This window comes from Sinocyclocheilus anshuiensis, unplaced genomic scaffold (assembly GCF_001515605.1).
Source record: "Sinocyclocheilus anshuiensis isolate Anshui unplaced genomic scaffold, SAMN03320099.WGS_v1.1 scaffold135, whole genome shotgun sequence".
NCBI classification, from domain to species: Eukaryota; Metazoa; Chordata; class Actinopteri; order Cypriniformes; family Cyprinidae; genus Sinocyclocheilus; species Sinocyclocheilus anshuiensis.
This window is the reverse complement of record NW_015552564.1, coordinates 1,501,062-1,525,919: the sequence shown is the minus strand read 5'-3', so window position 1 is coordinate 1,525,919 and position 24,858 is coordinate 1,501,062. Positions and strand designations below refer to the sequence as shown.

The following is a 24,858-nucleotide window of genomic DNA, read 5'->3' as shown; positions in this document are numbered from 1 at the left end:
TAACTAACTAACTAACTAACTAACTAATTAAATAAATAAATAAATAAATAGATTAATTAAAAAAATAAATACAAATAAAAAATGGGCATTTGTGGTTGCTAGAAATTCTAGAAAACTCTAGAAACTGTAAAAATACCTTGACAACACTTCATTTTAAGGGTGCAAATTCTGCACCACTATAAATAAATAAATATATATATGTAAATAATATAAATATAATAAATATAAATATATATATATCACGATAAAACAACAAAAGAAATATAAGAAAATTAAATTAAAATTCTGCTGTGATTTCTAGAAATTCACTGTAAAAACCATAACCCTATATTAACTGATTTAATTTTAATATTCCAATATGAATAGTATTCCAGATAGGACTGATACTATCTACTGATACTGTTATCTGACAATATTAATATCCCAATAACTACAACGTACTAAGCTCTGCTCTGCATATACTGATACATATTGTTAAACACAAGACCACATGATGAATTCAGTTTCATCAAATGTGAAACTCCTGGAAAAATAGCAAGTGCATCCACAGTATATAAATGCGCTCAGCATGCAATGTTCATTTAGATGCATCACACAAAACAATATTAAGGTAGTAACACACATGGCGCTAGATTAATGTTATATACATTAACTAAATAACATAAAATGCACTATGAATGTACATGACTGATTAGGAAAAAAGAAAGAAACAGCAGTATTTTATTGAAATGTGATGTGCCACGCGTGGATTTATACATGTGAACGCCTTTGTACGGATTTCCACCGTACATTATAAAGTGACTTTTCATTTATTTACTGCGACTGTACATTTACTGTACATTTATTGTTGTGCCAAATATTCTACCGTTATTTTTAAGGTAATTTATATTTTCACTTTCAAAAACGCCACTTTATAGTTTTTACAGTAAAATTGCACGCAATGTCTGTTAAATCTAACCTTTATTGTATATGATATGATTATTTACAGCTAACAGGTTTGAACTGTATGGTTTTCTATTCTTTGGACTGTGCAGATTGACGCGGGGAGCTGTCCAGTGCTGAAACTCTCTCCACAGGCACAAGCGCACAACATTTCTTTGAACAACAGCTTTGTTGTCTAAAATGTGCAGTAATAACTATAACAACAGCAACAGTAATCTGAATTCTTCCCGTCCTTTACAATGGGCACATTAAGCTCCAATAGCCAATCGCCCTCATTTAGAAGGGTCACTGCGTAATGACCTCAATATTTTTTATTTTAATGTGCAAAGCAATTAATAAACATTTTCTACTTTTTTCCTCACCTCCCGATCATAGTAGAGTGCTGTTGGACAGCCGCCTCCAGGAGACGCTCGAGAATTGTCCATTCCCCCATGGCTGTTCATTCGGAGACGATATAACACAGCGGAGCGTGTGAAATCAAACGCGAGCTACTGTTCCGCGGGTGTAGTATCAGGCGAGTGCATTGATTAGTCGCTGCTGTCCACCTTGTCTTCCACGCCTCGCTCCGGAGGGCGCACTCCTCTGAGGTCCTGATTAGTCTAAAGCCCTCCTATTTTCTGTCTCGCGAGCAGGACGATAGGTCGCTCTGAGCCTGAACGGAGGGGAGTATAATGTTTGGCTCGTGCTAATCCCGCTTTAAGTAGACTATATTTTACTTTAAAATTGTCGACCGCCCTGAAAGTCTGTATGTTTGTACACACTGTTTATAAATGAAAATTATGTTTTCTGTTCTGCAAAAAACATGATTACATGCCGGTCTAACTTTAGTAAACAACTGATTGAGTAGGTTAGTCTGAACTCTTCACATCAAGAACAGTTCTTTAACCCTCACTTGAACTATCCTGCAGGTGATGAAGAGGTAGGCCTATCTGTGGTAACGCCTGTGGTGAACTTACTCTGGTGAGTAATCGCTTTAGGACTACCCACTAGGATTGAGAGATAAAAACAATTAATGGCAACATGGGATATCCCTGCTAGAATCCAACTGATAACTAAAGCTGCAAAATTCAACACTGGGCAATCAATGTTTGCTCATATTTATAGTGTAGGTAAGATAAAAAATAAAATCCTCATAAGCCTGAAGAGGGCATCTTGACAATGAGCTGCATTCTCCTCTGATCTCCCTTCTCCTCCTAGAGAGCCACAGCTATTTTTATACTGGGTGCTAATTGAAGGCGCAAATATGAATCCATCACAGATGGCTTTTATGCGATCCTGTATTCACTGTATTAATGAACAAAGTGTTACATTTCTTGTAGTAAATGACAAAGATTAATTAAAGACAAATTAAAATAGTGACACTTCTGGAGGGGAAAAAAAAAAAGATTTCTTCACAAATTTCCTGGTCTTGTTTATTTAAAAACCAATAAATATCCACATACAAATTTATTTATGATCCAGTAAATAACTACAAACAAATTGCACTTTGGTGTAAACATACTGTACAAGGAAAAATAAAGGTATAATCTGGCCTGCATGCGTAACAGGTGGAGGTAATGTTGAGAATTTCTGTTCTTTGCATTCATAATCAGCGGTGTAATATGGGCATCCTGGCACCTAGAAGCACTTCCTGTGGACGATGGATGGGCCAGCCTCATCATATTCCTGCTTGCTGATCCACATTTGCTGGAAGGTGGACAGGGAAGCCAGGATGGAGCCACCGATCCAGACGGAGTACTTACGCTCAGGGGGAGCGATGATCTATGAGAAAGAAGATACGGGATGGTTACAAATCAAACATCTTACTAAACTGAATTAAATTTATAAGACAGAAAATTTGAATTACTGAATAAATGTTTTACCTTGATCTTCATGGTGCTGGGGGCCAAAGCAGTGATCTCCTTCTGCATACGATCAGCAATACCTGGGTACATGGTGGTGCCACCAGACAGGACGTTGTTGGCATACAAGTCCTTACGGATGTCAATGTCGCACTTCATGATACTGTTGTAGGTGGTCTCATGGATACCAGCAGACTCCATACCTTAGGTAAGAAGAAAACTGTGGTGTTATTGTTAACTAAAACTAAAACTTGAACCCTTAGTTTTTTGTTCATTTAAATAAAGCTGAAATAAGATATAATATAAATATTAGATAAAAATAAAAAAATAGAAATGTTGCCTTGGTAAATAACTGAAAATAAGTTAAAGCGAACGAACTAAAATTACTAAAACTAACTCTTAAATAAAAATAAATTTAAATAGACTTTTAAATAAAAAATAATGAAAATCACAAAAGCCTAACAAAATTACAAAAGCTAGAAAGTATGACAAATCATTATTGGTTAGTTAAAATAAAGCTATTGTTATTATTACTAAAACTTAAAAAAACGTTTTTTTTCACTTTGTTTTTAATTTAATTCAAATAAAGCTGTTAAATATAAATATTAGGTGAAAAAAAAAAAAAAAAGTGGTTCCTTGGCAACTAACTTATATAAAAAGTTTGAAGTACTAAAATACTAAAACTAACTCTGAAATACAAATAATGTTAAATAGACTTTTAAATTAAAAATAATTAAAATCACAAAAGCACAACAAAATTACAAAAGCTAGAAAGTATGAAAAATCATTATTGGTTAGTTAAAAATAAAGCTATTGTTATTATTACTAAAACTGTTAAAAAACGTTTTTTTTTTTCACTTTGTTTTTAATTTAATTAAAACAAAGCTGTTAAATATAAATATTAGGTGAAAAACTTAAAAAAAAAAAAAGGCATTGCATTGGCAAATAACTGAAATAAAACAGGTAGAATTACTTAAATTACTAAAACTAAAACTGAAGTAAAAATAAATAAAATGCATAACAAAATTACTAAAACTTAAACTATAATTAAAATCAAACTGAAAATATATAAAAATAAGCTAATTCAAAATATGAATAAATATATAATAGCATAAGTAATACTAACATACCACTGAACTAGTTTAGAGCAATATGCAGTGATATAAGTAAAAAAAAAAACACGATGGAATCAATATGATTTCACCCACCAATGAAGGAAGGCTGGAAGAGAGTCTCTGGGCAACGGAAACGCTCATTTCCTATGGTGATGACCTGACCATCAGGCAACTCGTAAGACTTCTCCAGAGAAGAGGAGGAAGCAGCAGTAGCCATTTCATTCTCAAAGTCCAGAGCGACGTAACACAGCTTCTCCTTGATGTCACGCACAATCTCACGCTCAGCTGGGAGAATATAATTCCAGTGTTAACAATATATTATTACAATACAGGTTTGAGAACTCTAATAATGAGACAGCATAGCTTATTCTTACCTGTGGTCACAAAAGAGTAGCCGCGCTCAGTCAGGATCTTCATCAGGTAGTCAGTAAGGTCACGGCCAGCCAGATCCAGACGCATGATGGCGTGGGGCAGAGCATAACCCTCATAGATGGGCACATTGTGGGTCACACCATCTCCAGAGTCCAGCACAATACCTACAAACAACAACAATCTTTAAAGGCTCCAGAAAAACCTACAAGTAATGAAGTATTTCAATGCATGTATTAATACTCACCAGTTGTACGTCCAGAAGCGTACAGTGACAACACAGCCTGGATGGCCACATACATGGCGGGAACGTTGAAGGTCTCAAACATAATCTGCACGTTAGAGGATGCCAGACATTTGTCAAGTTGTCAAAAATTCATTTGAATAGAGCTTTTCACAATACACATTGTTACAAAGCAGCTTTACAGAAAATCATGTTAATGTTTATAATATCTGAATATCTCCACGTCTTTTTAGCAGATTAAAAGCAATGATATACTGTAGTTTACATTTTGCTACGATAAAATCAATCCAGCAGTTGAGATATGCTAAATAGTACATACCACTTGTTCTCTGCACTTGTATATACTTAAAGTAGTTATATAATTTGTTATTTATTAGTCATTCGCCAATTAATTTGAACAGTCTTTTGTAGAGTCATGTGGATGTGAAGTATTTGAGGATGTTTAACTAAGTTTACCTGTGTCATCTTCTCTCTGTTGGCCTTGGGGTTAAGAGGAGCTTCAGTGAGCAGGGTGGGATGTTCCTCGGGGGCCACACGCAGCTCATTGTAGAAGGTGTGGTGCCAGATCTTCTCCATATCATCCCAGTTGGTGATAATACCGTGCTCAATTGGGTATTTCAAAGTCAGGATACCTCTCTTGCTCTGAGCCTCATCACCCACGTAGGAGTCTTTCTGTCCCATACCTACCATGACACCCTGTTAGAGAAGAGACATTGTCAATATTTCAGTACATACTGTGTAATATTCCTCATTCAATCTATAATATAGCCCATTTTTGCATTGTAAAACCATTGTACCTGGTGGCGAGGACGACCAACGATGGAGGGGAAGACAGCACGAGGCGCATCATCTCCAGCAAAGCCAGCCTTCACCAGGCCGGAGCCATTGTCGCACACAAGAGCGGTGGTCTCGTCGTCGTCACACATGGTTTCAGCTGGGAGTCTAAATGAGGAGCAGATACATGTATGAACATACTGCGAACATCCATGTATGCATTCCTGACAAGCTCATGTTTTCTATTCAGAATAGACCACAAAACCATCTGAAATTCTTCTCCAAACTTATTTAAAATAAAATAAAATTCTTTATTGGCATCTATGATTCCATGAAGCAACTTCAACATCAGTCGAACCTTTTCCATTGTTCAAAAGGTTCTTTATAGTACAAAAGGGTTCAGATTATAAAATGTTCTTCACACTTTTCACTGAAAGTTTCTTTGGGTAACCAAGAGTGTATGATTCCATGAACTTCCATTGAACAAAAGGTTCTTTATAGTGGAAAAAAAGTTATTCAGATTATTTAAAAGTTCTTCACACCTAAGAACTGTTAAATAAAAGGTTCTTTGAGAAACCGAAAATGGTTCTTCTATGGCATCACTGCAAAAACTCTTTTTTTTGTAACTCAGTCAGCAAGGTATTCATTACTGACAACTCTAAGCCTCTGAAATGTTTGTTTAGCTCAGGAGACAATTATTTGCATTAGAATTCCAGTGATATTGCACCAGAACTGGCCTAGTTTAAATTCTAGCGTTCAGAAGATCATCCCATTAAACGAAGTCTGACATTTCGGAAAGCTTTAGCTGTGCTTACCAGATCTGCACCAGGAGCTGGTTCCCTTGGAGAGTGAATGGTAGACAGCGCCTTGAGCCGCTGACAATTTATACTCCAAGACTGGACCGGCGCCCGCTGGACTTCCCTCTCCTTATTTGGTAGCCCTAGCGCCATTGAGAGCGGAGTGGCGCGGAGAAGGGCGCGGAGAGAAGAGACCCCCGCGAGACATTCGGTCCTACACTCATGTATGGGAAGAGACGCAGGGAGGCATCGCGGGGGGCGAGTGATGGTATTCCACGATTTTCAGCACGTCATTAATCACCGTGAACATTGTTGAAACGGCATCCGTAAAATCTGCACGTTACATGCTAAATATACATTACAAGACAATAAGCGATTTTTTCTCTTTAAACAACAAATAATCTGCCGTTTACACTTAACGATGTCCCATTTTGTAGATATTAAAGTGTTGAGATTTTCATTCAGAAGCAAAATAAGAGTTTGTCAACGTATCTCAGAAAAACAAAGAAAATAAAAGAGGCAAACAAGCAATAAACAAAAGAAAAGAACACTACTGACTAGAAACAACATTATGTTGTATTTGCTATTTGTATGTTGTTTCTTTCTGTGCCAATAGGCAATGACATTTTTGTGTGTAATCATTTTTATAATGTATTTAACATTTGAAATTATCATAACATCAGAAAAACGAAATAAAAACATGAAATATATCTATCTATCTATCTATCTATCTATCTATCTATCTATCGTCTGGTGGTCTGTCTGTCTATCTATCTATCTGGAGAAGCCATAATCTTTATATAATACACAGTTTAATATCACTACATTGGGATAAGTAAATTCACTTTGAAATTAAATCATATTTTAGTCTTGGAAACAGAATTTGAAGCATAATGATATATCTACATAGAGGGGACTGACAATAGAAATGTATCAGGGCGAATGATCATTTGTGCAAATTCAATTTGAGCAAAATCCTGAAAACACAATAGACAAGACAGGATGCCCAAAATGCAATTGTGCTGTTTTGTCATCCATCCCCTATTCAGGCCAGCCCTTTCATCTAACGTGTCCCTGCCATTTGTTTCCATTTATATCATAGTTGAAGTGTTTGAGCTTTAGGAAGATGAAAGGCAGAGTGCAAAACTCATGTAGGGTTATCTGTCTGCTTTATTACCTGCATGGAACTGGAACTGGATATCAAAGATACTTAATGAGACTTTATTTGGCTTGAGAGTCATCAACCGTTTAAAGGCGATGATTAAGATGAATTTATTAAGCTGCTCTGATTACTCTGAGATCACTGAAGTACCATATCAGCACCCTTGAAAATCCACGTCAAAGACCCACCGCCCTTAGGTTAGCAGAATTATAATAATAAATAGAGGATTGTTAAATAGGGATTTTTGAAGTCACATCACCAACCACTGCCGGTGTGCACTCTATTAACTCTATTATTTAACCAAGAATTGCTGAGTTTTGCTGTTATCATCCCTCTCAGTTCACCTCTTCTCTCCTGTATGAGCATTTCACCCCATTTCTGTTTTTTTTTTTTAGGGGGCAAAAGCAAGTATGTCTGGTTGCTGGGTCTTGATCTCCATTGAAATGTTATTTGCGCTACACTGTCTACCAGTAATGACCGTTCCCTCTCATAGTGTTAAATTCATGTGACTACTGAGTGATGTAACGTGCTGCTTTTTGCATAATCCCCAACATTCTCTGTCTGAGCATCTGTCAGCCGGCAGGGGCTTAAGGTTTCCTCTATTTGAACTCGTTGTGGCTGTGTTAAGGGTGATTTGGCTGCTACAAAAATAACCTTGATGTTTGCTCGAACCGCACGTGTGCGAATATGCCAATGTCAGACAAGATACCCAAAAATGTTCATGATCATCAAGGCTGTTCTTTACATATGTGTTGCTGTAGAATGAAGTCTAACCAGAAAATGCAGTCTTCACAACTTGCTTTCCTCTGCAATACACTCGCTTTGAATTTACAGTAGGCCTAAACTTTAATCCCTTTTTAGCAACAAAACAGCGTTTAAATGGCCAGCAGTTGCGTTTATAATCTACTTGCTGTTTCTCCCGAAGCTCTTCCAATAATCCACTCACACTTCAAAACTCTGTTTAACATTCACGTTGAAGGCATCTCCTCACGGTATTCCAAAATTACAGTAATCTTTTGTTCGCAGTGTTCCTAGCTAATCTTAAAAGGCTATGCAAATGGTTTCCGAGACATCTCTCTTTTTGAAACATACGTGCATCTCCTTTGCCCTTTAAACACCTCTTGTGCTTATTAGTTACTTAAAAAGGAAAGCTGCAGGTCATAAGTCTTCAGATGAGCTGTGGTTTCCGTTGAGCAGAGAAACATTATTATACTAGGGTCAAATTCTCTGGATAGTAATGCCGTCTGGTCTTGTCACAGTATATGTTGCTTGCTGTCGGGCCCTCTGAAACGCGATGCATTTCATATTCTGATTTGTTGAAATGAATTGATTGGGACATTCATCACACAACACATTTATGATTTCAGAAACGACTTAATCAGATATCCAATACTATGTACTGAGCAATGTTCTGACATTGTCACTCACATATTATAAATAGCTGTATGATTACATAATTATGATGTGAGCCATGTTGCATGTCGCTAACCTCGCTCATCATGACCCACAGAACTGACGTTCAATAATTCACATTGCACTCAGCTGTATTTATATGCATTAGACATCCAAGTCTGGCAAACCAAATAAAATACACTTGTTGTAATATTCGAAATTGTTGTGATCTGGTATATCAGTAAATGAATCAGTAATCAATAACCAGATACAGTACTGTACAGGCCAGACACAGTTTGATGATTGAGTGGTCTGTGTCAAACATAATCTCGAATAAAGGCTGGGTGAGAGCCAGGCATTTCATAGTGGAGTGTGGAATGCTGAATCCACACCCTCTCTGTGATCTTGTTCTGTGTGTGGAGAGTCGAACTCATGCCAGCTTCACAGGAATAACCTGTCACCACCCTCGCTCTTCTTCTTCTATCTTGTATGGTTTAGATACATTCATGTAAACATATATGCCAAAAGTGTGTCACTGCAACCAGTGCTGGGTAGATTACTTACAAATTGTAATCCGTTACTGATTCAAAAGTTGACAAAAGTTGTAGGTTGTAATGTAATCCATTACACATTATAGGTAATATAATCAGACTACTTTTTAATTACTTTTAGATTACTTTTGACCTAACTCATTTATCACATTGATTAAATAAGATGTTCTTGTACCATATTGATATTAAAATACAAAGAGAAAGTAATATAGCCCATTTGTTGTTATTAATTAGATGAAGTGCATTAAACATTACATTACATCAAGATTTCCCAAACTGGGGTTTGTGAAGGAACTAATAGTTGCTAATTAAATAATTAAATAAAATATATATATAAAATAATATAATACAAATGCAAAATTAAAATAAGTCATTTTAAAATAACAAAATGTATTCAAAATAAAACACTTGCTAAACAAGATTAAATATTGTATTTGTTTACCTGCATGTCATGTGATCATTAACCAACATCAGAGAACTATGCAAATGTGTTATTTAATTATTAACTTATTACCTTAAAATCTCAATGTGTTCATTAAGTAAAGTAAAGTAAAGTTAAGTTAAGCCTCTGAGTGATAATTTAAATAAAAACGCACGTGTTCATCAGTAGTTAATGCAATGTTGACATGTTGAGACACTTCTTTAAAAATGTAATTTGTTTTATAGATTCAGTTGCCAAATGCTGTGTGACCTCTCAGTTATCTGTGTAAATATAGTCAGTGACTAGTGACTAGTGACTGTTTTTTGTGTGATTGTCCACAAAACTGGAAGTTTTTCTGAATGTATGTAAGTGGTAGGCTATTTTAGAAAGGAACATTTAAAATGAGAAAAGAAGAATTATGGATAATTTATTGCTATTTTGTGAATAATATGTAATCATGTAATCAAAAAAGTAACTGTAATCTGATTACAAGTATTTTAAAATTTAATTGAATCCAATTACAAGTACTTAATTTTTTGGAATTTGATTATGTAATTCAGATTACATGTAATCAGTTACTACCCAGCAGTGAACATGACATTTATTAACTCTTGACAACCTGTAACATAAAGCCACGAGAGAAGAGTTTGTAGTGAAGTGGCAAATTTGCATTAACAAACTGAAATCTCCTTGATTTGAACGAGACTTCTGTGTCAGCTGTGCTTCCTACATCACTACAGTATTCCTGCCCCTGAAAAATATTAGTCCATGGAATATTGAAACTATACTACGGTCTGCTGGTCCTTCCAGGTTTGGAGATGTCTTGAGAAGTTTTCTTTCATGTGTGGTCCAGTGTTCCTGAGTTTTGAAAATCTTCTTTCAAGTGTTGATTCATCTGCTGTGATTTGAAAAAAGGACTTGAAAAAGAATGGAACAACTGTTTCACAGGCATCGGCTCCCTGTTGCTTCCTGTTACTTTTAGTTTGACAAGGTTTGTATGTGTGTGTTTAGGGGGAGGGTCTCTTGTGGAACAGCTGCTGGGTGTTTGACACAGCTCACACTCCCCTCCTTAACACACACACACACACACACGCACACACACACACACACACACCTGTCTTCCCCGAGCAAAGAGTAACATGCACAGTAAAACCCAAGACTTAAGAGGTGCCAAGTTAGTTGTTTGTTTACAGGTCAGCAAAATGGTGACAAATTTTCCCTGGGAAGTGTTCAGACCACACAGACAATGGATGTGCCACCCGAGGAAACATTTTATAATTCACAGTCGTGCCATTCTTTGCATATGACTGAAGATTTTTACATTTTCTGAAGTAAATGTAAAAGGTTCTTGCCCACTAGGCAAGCACACTAGGGTATCCTGGGTAATTACAAGTTGCAATGACAAAAATTTAAAAAATGACAAAAAAAATGACAAAATTATGTTTTGAGATTTGTAATCATGTTCCTCTTCGGTTCCTTCTTCTGGTTGGAAGTAAATGTAAAAGGTTCTTGCCCACTAGGCAAGCACACTAGGGTATCCTGGGTAATTACAAGTTGCAATGACAAAAATTAAAAAAATGACAAAAAAAATGACAAAATTATGTTTTGAGATTTGTAATCATGTTCCTCTGCGGTTCCTTGTTCTGGTTGGTTGTAGTAACTTGCTTAATATTTTGCGAGGCTGTTAGCATGTTGCTATGTTATTCCTAGAGTGTTCTGGGTGACTTAAACAACTTTGCTAACATTTATGTTGTTGTTAGCATGTTGTTATGCAGTTTCTAGAGTGTTCAGGTTGGTTGAATGATCTTTGCTAACTTTGAGTGGTTGTTAACGTGATGTTATGCGGTTTCTAGGGTGTTCTGGTGGCAAACAACTTTGCTAACATTAAAGTTGTTGTTGAACCTAGCATGTTCTGAATAACTGTTACCACATAGCTATGCTGTTCGTAGGTTGTTCTGGGTGGTTGCAACAACTTTTCTAACATATTCTGAGTGGTTGTTAGCACATTGTTTGCCTCAAATGGTGCTCTGGGTCGTTACAACGCCTTTGCTAATATGATCTAAGAGGTTGTTAGAAAGTTGCTCTGTGGTTCTTAGAATGTTCTGGGTTGTTTCTAGGACATTGCTAAGTGGTTTCAGGGCATCTGCGTTTTTAAAGTAAGAAGCAAAACATGAAGCCAACCCAAAGTCTCTATGATAATTAGCCCACAGTTTCCTTGTAAGTTCATGGAATCTTTTCACTCATTTTATCATCCACCAGGCAAAGGTCTGATCATTTAGAAAAATAATAGTACACCTCTCCTTAAACCAGTGATTTGAGATATTCATGTCCATAGGACAAACTGTTTGGGCAAGCATATGCCAAAATAGTTATTTAGGTGAATGTGTAGCAATTATGTATTTCATATAAGGAATAGTGATGCTTAGCACCAGTACATATCAAATGCCTCAAGTACTATTAAAGATCCATTTATAAATCAACCAACAGCAACAAAGCTCAGTGATCCAAACAACCGCATGGCCACCCAGTCTTGAATACCTGACCCACTATGGTCGTCAGTGAAGTTGAGGAGCTGAGTCACATTAAGTCAATTCTTGTGGTGTAAGGTTTCTGTGCTTTGAGGAGGGGACGGCCTTGAAACCAGAACCTCTGCTGCTGAAGTGAAAGACCCTGGCCCGGCCTGTCCGAAATATCCTGGCTTCCTACCCTCAGAGATGCCTCTCATTCTCACCCCAGCTCCAAAGATTGGTTCCCGCATCATCACACACTTAACCTTCTATTATTACCACTAACACAAACACACAGGAGAGGGCCAGCAGACAGACCCTGGGGGCTACAGCTGAGAGAGACCCTTGTGGCTTCAGACCATTGGAATGCCTATGTGTGTAACTTCATCCCAGGCTTGGCTGAGAGGGGAATCTTCAGGATAGGGACAAGGTCACAGTGGATGTGGAGTGAGGTTATGGGAAGAGCACCTTTATATGGTGCCAATCCAGAAGGGAGATAAGTCTCTTTGGCTTGCAGCATGAGGAAGGTATTACAACATGACTAATGGTTTGGCTGTTGCTCATTGATCACGGACAAATAAAGAAGTTCACCAATAGTGCTATGGACATGATTGATACCTCAGATTGTCTGACTTGCTATTACTTCTTTTGTAAAGGATTTTAAGTGGTGATGGTTGAGGAGAGAACCCCCCATTATTGTAAAGCGCTTTGGGTGTACAAAAATACACAATAAAGCGCTATATAAATGCATCATTCATTCATTCAAGTGGCAGATGGTAAAAGGGGCCAAAGAGTATGTCCTATAGACATACATTGATGGAAAGATTTGAGCTATTCTATGGGACAGAAAATCATAAACACTGGTGGTTGACTTTTTTTGACTTGGGCCAGTAAGCAACCATCTGGCAATCACACCATAAAATTACAGTATATTGATCAGCCAGACCCTCCTTGCTGAGAAAAACAAAAAAAAGCTGAAACCAGCCTAAGCTAGTTGGCTGATTTTAGCTGGTCTTCTAACCTGGTCATAGCTTGTCTGCAGACTGGCTTTAGGTTTTTGACCACTGTTTTAGCTGGTCAGGCTGGCGAGAATAGCATACCAGCTGACCATTTTTTTTCAGGAATTTAAACCTCGGTAGTCTTTACAACCTGGAGCTACACAATGCTGTGGCATCTTGGGAAACTCATTGATTTTTACTGTGATTGACGACACATTGACTGTTCCAAGATGGTGGACAAGTCAACGTGTCTGGAGCAGAAGAATGTTGCATCTATGTATGCATGTATTTTTATATATATACTGTATATATATACTGTATCTATGATAAAAACACTCTTTGGCAACCACATACTCCTTCACAATCACCCAGAACATGTGAGTAACTATAGCACAACCGATTATCAAATGCAATAATCATGCTAAACATTAGAAAATATTAGTAAATGCATAAAGCAACATACACAATATCTTAGCATTGTGGCAGCAATTTTTCACAGACAAGCACCACTCTTTTTTTATTAAATTTTAAATAAAGAAAAAAAAAAGTTTTAGATTGCCACCAGGCAGTCATTTAACATTTACTTTAAATTACTTTTATTTTTTAAATAATTTTTTAAAATGTATTTATTATTATATATTTTTATATATATAATTTTTCTGATCTACAAGCATCCTTGCATCACTGGGCCTACTTAACGGAAATTAAACCACTGGAATCCTGTCACCTGCAGGGAGTTTGACATTGTCACCGCTTCCTAAACCGAGTGTGGCAGAGCCCCGCTGAGAGGTGTACTCGGCTGACTTCTTTTACTGACTCATAATAAAAACATGCAGCCCTCTGCCTCAGTGTCTGAGGTTATTTTGGAACAGTCTTATTGACACTGAGCTGCCATTGTTGGAATGAAAAAGTAATAGAGGGATTTGAAAGGAGATCCTCGCATCACAGAGAGAGCGCTTGAACCTGCACGCACAAATGGGCAAACACTACAGGAAAATGAGAACATCTGAGTTCTAGGGATTTTAGTTGAATAGAGTATTTAACAAAAACTCAGATTTAAAGCAAGGATTTTTTTTAAACTAAGAAGCTCTGAAGTTATCAGCATTAAACCTGGTCTAAAAAGTTTCAACTTCTCATTTTGAGAAGATTCAAAATGTACAGACATACGGATCTGCATCAAAGCATAATACCTTCAGACACTGCCCGATAAGGTCACAATTTTTAGGTTTTGGACAGCCAGTTCAGTGTGCTCAGATATAGTATGGGATAAATTACACGTTCACACCATTCAGTCCTGTAGCACATAATGATTTGCTGTGCTACAGCTGAAGACATTAACTCCAAAGACAAAAATATAAATGATAATTTTCAGAACTAAACAATGGACATTTTATTGCTTTTTTTCATCTATGCTGCAGGCAGTGCTCAGTCTTTAGCAGAGTGTACCAACTGCTCTCAAGAGGTTCACCATATTCAGCTGCTGACTTCAATCACAGAAGAGTACAAAAGACCTAGTTGGCTATCACTTGTTTTGTCTTAAATGGATCTTAACCTTTCACTCTGTTTGCACGGATGCACAAATGGTCTGATGAAACAAGACACCAGGTGTCAACGTGAATTGCAAAAATAACTGGTGTGTTTGACTTAGATTGTGTCTTGCCAAGATTTTGACATGGGAAGGACTCGAAAACAAGTTTTGTTGTCGCTCTGTTGGCAGAATCAACAAATGGAATTGGTTCTTTCAAACTAATTTTAATTAGTTGAATTAGTTTCAAGCTAATTTCTCATTTTAAGAAAAGTTTCAAAAATGGATTCAGTGACTCTTTTGCCATCATGTTGTCCTTGATATATACATATTACTGTTTTGCATTTTATTCAGCTTGTTGCATCCATGATTCAACTCAGAAAAACAAAGCCATTTAAAACCTACATAATTACTTTTGGTTTGGCTTACTTTTGGTTTGTCTCTGCATATTCAAGTGGGATACTAAAAGGCGTGTTAACATTGAAAAGATTACACTTAAGCTTTAAGATATACAGATTCTAGATGGGTCACTATATGATTAAGAATTGGTTTCAGGTTTAAAACAAAAACACACTAAAATCAGAATCAGCATAGTATTAGTGAAGCCTTTTGTTGTTGCTCTAATGACCTGCCAGTTGTGGGCTGCATGTTAATGTTCATCTGCTTGGCAGGACAATATCCTCTCATTGGTCTGGGTCATGCATTAAAGAGCAGAAAAGCAATACATGACTATGAAATTATGGCGCTTGAACAAGCATTTGTGGATATATTTGACGGGATAAACAAAATCCTTTTGTCTCACCACAAAACATCATTAGCCGACATTTACCAATGTATTTGACCTAAATGACTTGATGATCCTGTCAGAGACTTTTCATTGGCTTAGACTTTGTATTAACCTCCTCAAGAGAAATGTAAATGATGAGAACAAAGCTTGATCTGAGGGTGACCTAGAATGTAACTTGAATACTGATAGAGTGTCAACTAACTCACAGCAGATTTATGACCTGTCATTTGATATTTAAAGTATCTTGTGAAGGATTAGGTTGGTTGATTGTTTCTCTCTCTCTCTCTCTCTCTGAATAAGCAATATTCCAAAACTTTTGAGGGGAAAAAAGACATCTTGATATACTAGTGTCAAGATAAACGCCTCTTCTGGGAATAAAAGTTTAGTAGAGGTGACATAATGATTTTGTGACATGAGGACTAAACAAAATTCCCTATAATTTCCTCCACCCCCAGGACAAACGTGTTTGATCCAAATAAAGGCTGTTCTTCACAGGTAAAAACAAAGCTACATCTACACAAAACCTCATAAAGACTCTCATACGATCTGTTATGGAAAACCGACATGCATGGGAACCCCATGAAAAAAAATACCCTATATTTTTAATGAAACCAATCAGTTTAATACATACAATTAAAACTTGGCATAACAGAGGTCAGTGTGTCAGGTGAGGTACTTGTTCCCAGGTACAACAGGCACGTATTAAACTTGAATAAAGCCTACAGGTGCATGTAGTGATTTCCTATTAGTTGCTAAGGTAAAAATAAATAAATAAATAAATAAACTCCTCATTTCAGGAAATATATGGATAGATTGACATAAAATTAACCATAGGATTTTTTTTTCTAGTTTCCTACTTTAACTCAAAACTCTCAATTCTCATTACCTCCATACTACTGAAGGAAAGGACTCCAGAAGTTTACAAAAAGAGGTTTAAGTTGAAAAGTCATGTATAAAATGTGTTGATAGGCTTAAGGATACTTATATAGGATACATTAATTTCAGCCATAGTGTGCTAACCTGATTGGTATCTTTGTAAAAGCCATAATGACATATTTCCGTGCTATAGACATTTGCGGTGGCCCACAAGTGTCCGTTACTTTTGTAAATTGGTAACAGTGAGAAAGCAAATTACACCATCTAGTGGGTATACATAGAAGTACTGCAAATAACAGATACTGAATAATGTTTTTTTAAGTCGGAAAAATTTAAAACAGATGGTCAAATGCCATGCAACACTTTGGTGTTGTTGTAATGATATCTGATGCACATTTCTTACAGTGCAGCAAATTACTTTATTTATTGTTAAATTAAAAGAAGAAGAAATGGAACAGCCACTCGGGAAATGACCCACCAAATGTCAGTGTTTTTATTAACATTTACATTTAGTAGACACTTTTATCCAAAGCGACTTGCACATTTCTGTCTTGTTTTTTACACATTAATGTATTATGCAAAATAAATGAATTCATTACACAAATATATGATTACATCACACTGCAACAAAACATCCTAAATTTATTTTAAAGTGCACCTATTATGAAAAGTTCATATTTTGGTTTTGGGATCCCCAACAACAGGTTGACATGCATGCAAGGTCAAAAAACACTTTCATTGTCTAATAATATGCTTTTTTTTTTTTACCTTATTTGCTCAACGACTCCCAAACGATTTGCTCAAGGATTCATTTTTCCAAACCCCTCCTTTGCGTGACGCTAATCTGTGTGATTGGTCCGATTGGCGATTGGTCGATTTCCTCATGCCTAATGCCTGATAAAGCAGTGTATGTGAGGGCAGTGCTGCTTTGTGTACTGCCTTACCGGGGAAACAGCTATTTTACCGCTCCAAAAGCGGCACCTAGTGGCAAAGAATGAATTTGCATTTTCATTCAGACCAATGCGAAAATACAAACAAGTGGGCAGGCAATATGCTAATGTTTCATGTTGACTTCAACATGAAACGGCTTGGGATTCATTTTAAAGATGACTCGTTTTAATGATTCAGAGTCGACTCTTTCGTTTGAGAGACAATAACTTTATACAAGGTGCACTTTCAGATTTAAAACTTTGCAGGATGTTTTCATTCATTTAGAGCTGTGTTACACACTGCATGAAAGGTAATTTTCAAAAATCCATAATAGGGGCACTTTAAAAGCCACACATATTTAAAAACAAACAAACAAACAAACAAAAACTTCATAGCACACAACTGAAATACAATTGAAAACCCTTTTGGTTTGGTCATATCTTTGGACAACCCTTGAGTAACCCTTCTACCTGTGGGACAGCATGTGTGTTTTTAGATGATGGGACTGTGTGAAGGACTTCTGACACTGTGTGCACTGGAACGGCCTCTGACCGGTGTGAGTAACATAGTGTCTCTTCAATTTGGATGGTGCATTGAAGAATTTGAAGCAAATGTCACACTGGTGGGATTTCTTCATTTCCCCTTCAGGATATCTGTTTGTACAATTATGTGCATATAAGTTCCTAATCGTGCGGAAACTCTGACTACAGTCAGGACAAAAGGGGAGGTCATGTGAAGGTTTGATAAAGCATTCACCTGGATCCTCAATGTCCTCAAGCTCCACAACAACTTCTGGGAGTCTGGGATCATCAGGTTTCTGTTGATACTGACAAGAACTGGGCTCATAAGAATCAGGGACACACTGTGTCACAACAGTGTCAGAGTCCACAAAGACACAATCTTCAATATCATCCATGTGATGTGCCCATTTTTCCTCAGTTCTTGATTCGGGAGCACAATGATGGCGAGATGAGTCAGTTTTGGGTGGCCAGTCACTCACCCTGCCAAAAGGCACAATGTCAGATGCCTTTTTCCCATCAAGCAAGATGTCAGTTTTATGTGTCAGACCCCAAGCTGATTTGTTGTTGCACCAGAAAACAACCTTGTTCTCAACATTCTCTAAAGGGCTAGTACCTTTTGACAAATATACACTTGAATCACTGCAGCCACCACTCGCATCCTCTGTAAGCACATTTTGATCTTGTTGCACGGTTGACTTTTGTTTATTTGTTGAAGTGGTATCATTGTCGGCAGTTAGATATTTTGGAGAGGGTTTTAACTTGGACTTAGATGCTTGATTACAGGACACTCTGTTGTCTCTGTAGCTCTGGAGTGATGGTGTTCTCCACTTCACAGGGACATTATGCATTTCCATGTGTACTTTTAGATGAGAGCATTCTCTGAAGGCACGGCAGCATATGGAACACTGAAAGGGCCTCTGATTCGTGTGAATAAGACAATGCCTTTTTAGTTCGGATGGAGCACCAACCCGTTTATGGCACACAGGGCAATCATAAACTCTTTTGTTTACATTAGAATTATTTCTTTGCAACACCTTCACATTTACATCCTTGTCCTCATTTTGTGTTGTGACGCTGGCTTCTTGTTCCTCCTCAGTTTCTTGGTTTTCCTCCATCCACTGACCCTTTGAGTGTTTGGAAGAATATGCAGAACTCTGTCCAGTGTGATGATCCCAACCTCCTTTATTTAGAAGGGAATCTTGCAAATATACATCTGATTCACCGCAGTCACCACTAATAATTTGAGACGCCACATTCTCTGTAACCATATTTTCATCTTGGTGAACTGTTGATTGTTGTTTTTCTGTTGAACTAGCATTGTTTTGGACAGTTAGATATTTTGGAGAGGGTTTTAACCTTGACTTGGGTGTTCGATTACAGGGCACACTGTTGTCCTTATAGCTGTGGAGTGATCGTGTCCTCTTCACAGGGTTGATGTGAGTTCTGATGTGCACTTTTAGATGAGAGCGTTCTCTGAAGGCACGGCAGCATATAGAACACTGAAATGGCCTTTGATTTGTGTGAATAAGACAATGCCTTTTTAGTTCGGATGGAGCACCAAACCGTTTATGACACACAGGGCAATCATAAACTCTTTTGTTTACATTAGAATTCTTTCTTTGCAACACCTTCGTATTTACATCCTTGTCCTCATTTTGTGTTTTGACGCTGGCTTCTTTTTCCTCCTCAGTTTCTTGGTTTTCCTCCATCCACTGGCCTTCTGAAGGTTTGGAAGAATATGCAGAAATCTGTCCAGTGTGACGATCCCAACCTCCTTCATTTAGAAGGGAATCTTGCAAATATACGCCTGAATCATTGCAGTCACCACTTATTTTCTGAGATGCCATATTCTCTGTAACCATATTTTCATCTTGGTGCACCGTTGACTTTTCTTTATCTGTTGATTTGGTATAGTCTTGGGCAGTTGGTTGTTTTGGAGAGGGTTTTAACCTTGACTTTGATGCTTGATTACAAGGCACACTATTGTCTCTATAGCTCTGGAGTGATGGTGTTCTCCGCTTCTCATGGATATTGTGAGATCTGAAGTGTACTTTTAGATAAGAGCGTTCTCTGAAGGCACGACAGCATATGGAACACTGAAATGGCCTTTGATTCATGTGAATAAGACAATGCCTTTTTAGTTTGGATGGAGCACCAAACCGTTTATGGCACACAGGGCAATCATAAACTCTTTTGTTTACATTAGAATTCTTTCTTTGCAACACCTTCGCATTTACATCCTTGTCCTCATTTTGTGTTGTGACGCTGGCTTCTTGTTCCTCCTCAGTTTTTTGGTTTTCCTCCATCCACTGACCCTCTGAGTGTTTGGAAGAATATGCAGAACTCTGTCCAGTGTGACGATCCCAACCTCCTTTATTTAGAAGGGAATCTTGCAAATATACATCTGATTCACTGCAGTCACCACTAATAATTTGAGACGCCACATTCTCTGTAACCATATTTTCATCTTGGTGAACTGTTGACTGTTGTTTTTCTGTTGAACTAGCATTGTTTTGGACAGTTAGATATTTTGGAGAGGGTTTTAACCTTGACTTGGGTGTTCGATTACAGGGCACACTGTTGTCCTTATAGCTGTGGAGTGATCGTGTCCTCTTCACAGGGTTGATGTGAGTTCTGATGTGCACTTTTAGATGAGAGCGTTCTCTGAAGACACGGCAGCATATGGAACACTGAAATGGCCTTTGATTCATGTGAATAAGACAATGCCTTTTTAGTTCGGATGACGCACCAACCCGTTTATGGCACACAGGGCAATCATAAACTCTTTTGTTTACATTAGAATTCTTTCTTTGCAACACCTTCATATTTACATCCTTGTCCTCATTTTGTGTTGTGACGCTGGCTTCTTTTTCCTCCTCAGTTTCTTGGTTTTCCTCCATCCACTGGCCTTCTGAAGGTTTGGAAGAATATGCAGAAATCTGTCCAGTGTGACGATCCCAACCTCCTTCATTTAGAAGGGAATCTTGCAAATATACGCCTGAATCATTGCAGTCACCACTTATTTTTTGAGATGCCATATTCTCTGTAACCATATTTTGGTCTTGGTGCACTGTTGACTTTTCTTTATCTGTTGATTTGGTATAGTCTTGGGCAGTTGGTTGTTTTGGAGAGGGTTTTAAATTTGACTTAGATGCTCGATTACAGGGCACACTATTGTCTCTATAGCTCTGGAGTGATGGTGCTCTCCGCTTCTCATGGATATTGTGAGATCTGAAGTGTACTTTTAGATGAGAGCGTTCTCTGAAGGCACGGCAGCATATGGAACACTGAAAGGGCCTCTGATTCGTGTGAATAAGACAATGCCTTTTTAGTTTGGATGGAGCACCAAACCGTTTATGGCACACAGGGCAATCATAAACTCTTTTGCTTCCATTAAAATTCTTACCTTGCGACACTTTTGCATTTACATCTTTGTCCTTACTTTGTGTTGTGACACTGGCTTCTTGTCCATGCTCAGATCCTTGGTTTTCCTCCATCCACTGACCCTCTGAGTGTTTGGAAGGATATGCGTAACTCTGTCCAGTGTGAAGATCCAAACCTTCTTTATTTAGAAGGGAATCTTGCAAATATACACCTGAATCACTGCAGTCACCACTCGTTTTTTGAGAATCCATAACCATATTTTGATCTTTGTGAACTTTAGCAGAGTTTTCAGCTCCATCTTGTGAGGGTATTTGCACATCTTGTTCTTCAGATTTTGCAGCATTACTAAATGAAACTGTACAATCCTGTTCCAAATGACCAGCAATTATATTCTGACCCTTTTTGTTGTGGATCCTCACATGGCACTGCAGATGCCACCGATATCGAAATGATTTCAAGCACACGTGGCACTTAAATGGTCTGACATCTGTGTGACTCAAAATATGTCTGGCAAGCTTAGAAGGATATGGAAAGTTCTTCAGACAGATGCTGCACTGATTCACACCTTTATGCGTGTGCTTAAGGTAAACTGGGCTGGAGGTTGTGAGCTGCACTTCAGCATTTTTCAAAGTGTCAGAGCTTTTAATCTCTATGGTACTTGAATTTGACTTTATCAATTGGACGTTTTGGTTAAGCTTGCTTCGGCATTCAGGTTTTTCATGCTTTTTGGTCTCTAAAGAGTCTAATATCTGAGGTAAACACACATTACCCCCATCTAGTCTGCAGTTATTTGTACATTCAAAAGCTCCAGGTGTTGGAGATTTGGCCCCTTGCTTCTGCGGGATGCTACACAACCTAGAATTGCCATTTCTTTTTTCTGTGTGTACCTTGAGATGTTTATGGAGATAATAGGCTTGCTTGAATGACTTTCTGCAGATTGTGCAAGTGTAAGCCTTGACGTCAAAATGAACAAACAGGTGTCGAGTTAGTTTCGAGGGGAAACTGAATTTTTTCAAGCATATTTCACACTGATATCCACTTTTCTTTTTGAGTTGAAGCGTACACATGCGATCAGAAGACTTGGATACTGGAAATATCCTTTTTCTGGCAGTTGTGACAGGTGATGAAGGGTTGGTGTGAGATCTGAAGTGTACTTTTAGATGAGAGCATTCTCTGAAGGCACGAAAGCATATGGAACACTGAAATGGCCTCTGATTCGTGTGAATAAGACAATGCCTTTTTAGTTTGGATGGAGCACCAAATCGTTTAAGGCACACATGGCATTCATAAACTCTTTTGTTTCCATTACGATTCTTATTTTGCAACACCTTTGCATTAACATCATTGTCCTCACATTGTGTTGTGACAATGGCTTCTTGTTCCTTCTCAAATTCTTGGTTTTTCGCCATCCACTGACCATCTGAAGATTTTGAGGAATATGCAGAAGTCAGTCCAGTGTGAAGATCCAAACCTCCTTCATCTAGAAGGGAAAGTTGCATCTGAGCTGACATCTGGCTTGAAATTCTCTTCACGCACTGCAAAGACAGAACAATTTCAGTGCATCCATTCTTAAGCACATCTAGCCTAATTCTTCAAATACATTGGTTTTTAAAAGTACAAAGCCATTTGTATTGTTGTCAACCTTTTATTTATCAATTTTGATGTCAAGACTGGGACACCTAGTTCTCAAGAAAAGCCTATCCATCACGTGTAGGTTGTAAAAAGTATCTGTGCAGCCATTTGTGCCGTCCATTTTCAGTAATTTCAGACTTCTGCCACTCAAAGTCATTCATTTAATTGTGATCAGATCAGTGTTTTTTTTTTTTAATGAAAATATAACCTGACCAAGCACTATCATAATATTCACTGGGGGAAACAAAGAAAGAAAGAAAGAAAGAAAGAAAGAAAGAAAGAAAGAAAGAAAGAAAGAAAATAAAGAAAGAAAGAATGGTAAGGAAATATGTAATTTAATAATTAAAATTATCCATGCTTTTAAAAGTGCAGTAACCATGTTTTTGGCGTATTGGTTACTAATTGATTATTTGTATAACCACTGCACCTTTTTTTTTTTTTTTACAAATACTATTAAACTATTTTAGTTTTGTTTACTGTGTGGAGACGTGCTGATATCGCGTTTGGTCTTGTTCTGTATCGCGTATCTTGTCAGTGTCTGCGCTTGCTTGGCCATTTGTTGAAAATAAGGAAAATAAGGAAAGTGTGTCCAGCTGAATTAATTTAGTATTTTGTTAGACGGGTATAAAAAAGCTTAGTTTACCATGGCAGCCGTCGCGTGAAGGCCTCCTCTTGTGAAGACCGAAGAGTGTAAAGTAATTTTTCTTGTCTTCACCACCTGGCTACTGTTGTAAAATGTTGAGAGATTCAAACAAAAAGTAATCAACAAATAGAACAAAATAAAAAATAATAAAGACTGCAAGTGACGTCGCTAGCGGAAGTGCAAGTGTCTGAGAGTGCAAGTCTGAGAATGCAAGTCTGAGAGTGCAAGCACCAAGCTGCAGCCAGACCCTTCTCGCTAAATGACTAAATAAATACATAAACTATGGTTAGTGTAGCAAAACCATGGTTTATTTGTGGTTACCATGGTTTAACTATAGTAACCATGATTTTTGGGGTTTTATTTGTAGTAAAACCATAGTTGATTTTCGATAGATAGATAGACACATAGACACATAGACACACAGACAGACACACACACACACACACACACACACACACACACACACACGACATATATTTGTCAATAGTGAATTAGCAGCAAATACTAATAAGTATAACATTTACTTTAGTGGGTGAAATTAACACGAAAGTTAATTAATAAATTTAAGATTAATGAAATGTAATGAACGTAAGAATGAATTTAGCAATACCTTCACCTTACCCGCGGGAATTTCGTGATGTTAAATCGAAAGACGATTTCCTCAATTTGTCATAATTTCGGACGTTTGTGTTCGAAACTGACAATAACAGGCTTCCGACGTAAATACAAGAATACAAGGAACAATTCATTAACAACAGTTCTATCCTCGCAAATGTTCTTCTGCGAACAGACGCTACTTCTTCTTCTTCTTCTTTCACGTTTTGTGGCGGTTGGCACCAGGTTAATGTGAACTTCCGCCACCTACTGGGATGGGGTGTGAAGTCCAGATAGAGGAGAAACAAAAAACAAAAATCCTTTTAATCAAATCTGTCTCGCTAAATATTTTAACAGAAAGTTATAAAGTGCATTCTTGACCGTTTCTGTTTTGAAATAGATTCCACATCCAAACAGATTCTTTAATGTTATGATGTCCATATTTCAAAAATTGTGAAAAGCTAAATTATTTCTCTATTATATTGCTGACAGTGTAAGAGCACATGTTCAACAGTAAATTTAGCAGTGACTCACTTTTCCCATAATATGCAGGAAATAGTTAGGGCTGAAAGGGCTTTGTGATTTGTAATTAAGGCAGTGTTCCGTCATTAGTAATTATTTTATTTTATTTTAAATGTTTTGTTGACAATCTTAAAATTACAGACAGCTAATTCTCATAAACAGAGCTTCACCACTTGATGGCAGTGTTAATCTGTATGGCAGGATCAAGGCACAGACATAAAAAGCAATGTAGTTAGTTCAGCTTTGTGTAACCATGCATAAGGTGAGTTTAGTTAGGCTAAATAAATGCAGTTGTATCCTTTGATATCCATCTCAGACATTTAATACAATT

The 24,858-nt window shown here is 37.4% G+C and overlaps 3 protein-coding genes across 4 annotated transcripts in view; all 3 read right to left on the bottom strand.

Moving 5' to 3' along the window:
* The window catches only part of gjd2b (gap junction protein delta 2b), a 3,067-nt gene extending 1,476 nt beyond the window's left edge, over window positions 1-1,591 (bottom strand). Inside the window, exon 1 of the mRNA XM_016455475.1 lies at window positions 1,305-1,591. Within this exon, the coding sequence (XP_016310961.1) occupies window positions 1,305-1,375 (71 nt within the window). The 5' untranslated portion in view covers window positions 1,376-1,591. The remainder of the gene's footprint in view (window positions 1-1,304) is intronic.
* Window positions 1,592-2,348: 757 nt separating this feature from the next.
* On the bottom strand, window positions 2,349-6,179 carry actc2 (actin, alpha, cardiac muscle 2). The gene is made up of 8 exons (XM_016455485.1): window positions 6,101-6,179; window positions 5,309-5,453; window positions 4,968-5,207; window positions 4,515-4,599; window positions 4,273-4,434; window positions 3,992-4,183; window positions 2,805-2,986; window positions 2,349-2,703 (listed from the first exon to the last, which is right to left on the bottom strand). Exons 2-8 carry the CDS (start codon window positions 5,435-5,437, stop codon window positions 2,560-2,562), a joined length of 1,134 nt encoding a protein of 377 aa, XP_016310971.1. The 5' UTR covers window positions 5,438-5,453; window positions 6,101-6,179; the 3' UTR covers window positions 2,349-2,559.
* An 11,440-nt stretch (window positions 6,180-17,619) lies between these two features.
* LOC107664812 (zinc finger protein Xfin-like) lies at window positions 17,620-24,199 on the bottom strand. Of its 2 annotated transcripts, none has more exons than XM_016455484.1 (2): window positions 24,022-24,199; window positions 17,620-22,671 (listed from the first exon to the last, which is right to left on the bottom strand). In XM_016455484.1, exon 2 carries the CDS (start codon window positions 22,645-22,647, stop codon window positions 17,698-17,700), a length of 4,950 nt encoding a protein of 1,649 aa, XP_016310970.1. In that variant the 5' UTR covers window positions 22,648-22,671; window positions 24,022-24,199; the 3' UTR covers window positions 17,620-17,697. The 2 variants fall into 2 exon arrangements, with proteins under 2 accessions (XP_016310970.1, XP_016310969.1); XM_016455483.1 differs by having other exon boundaries at window positions 24,033-24,199.
* Window positions 24,200-24,858: the final 659 nt, after the last annotated feature.

Excerpts from the sequence above, each read along its gene's own strand:
- actc2 (XM_016455485.1), bottom strand. The coding sequence starts at position 5,437 with ATGTGTGACGACGACGAGACCACCGCTCTTGTGTGCGACAATGGCTCC. Across the intron at positions 5,208-5,308 it reads TTGGTCGTCCTCGCCACCAG|GGTGTCATGGTAGGTATGGG; the intron begins GTACAATGGTTT and ends CTTCTCTAACAG. Across the intron at positions 4,600-4,967 it reads ACAGAGAGAAGATGACACAG|ATTATGTTTGAGACCTTCAA; the intron begins GTAAACTTAGTT and ends TCTAACGTGCAG.
- LOC107664812 (XM_016455484.1), bottom strand. The coding sequence starts at position 22,647 with ATGTCAGCTCAGATGCAACTTTCCCTTCTAGATGAAGGAGGTTTGGAT.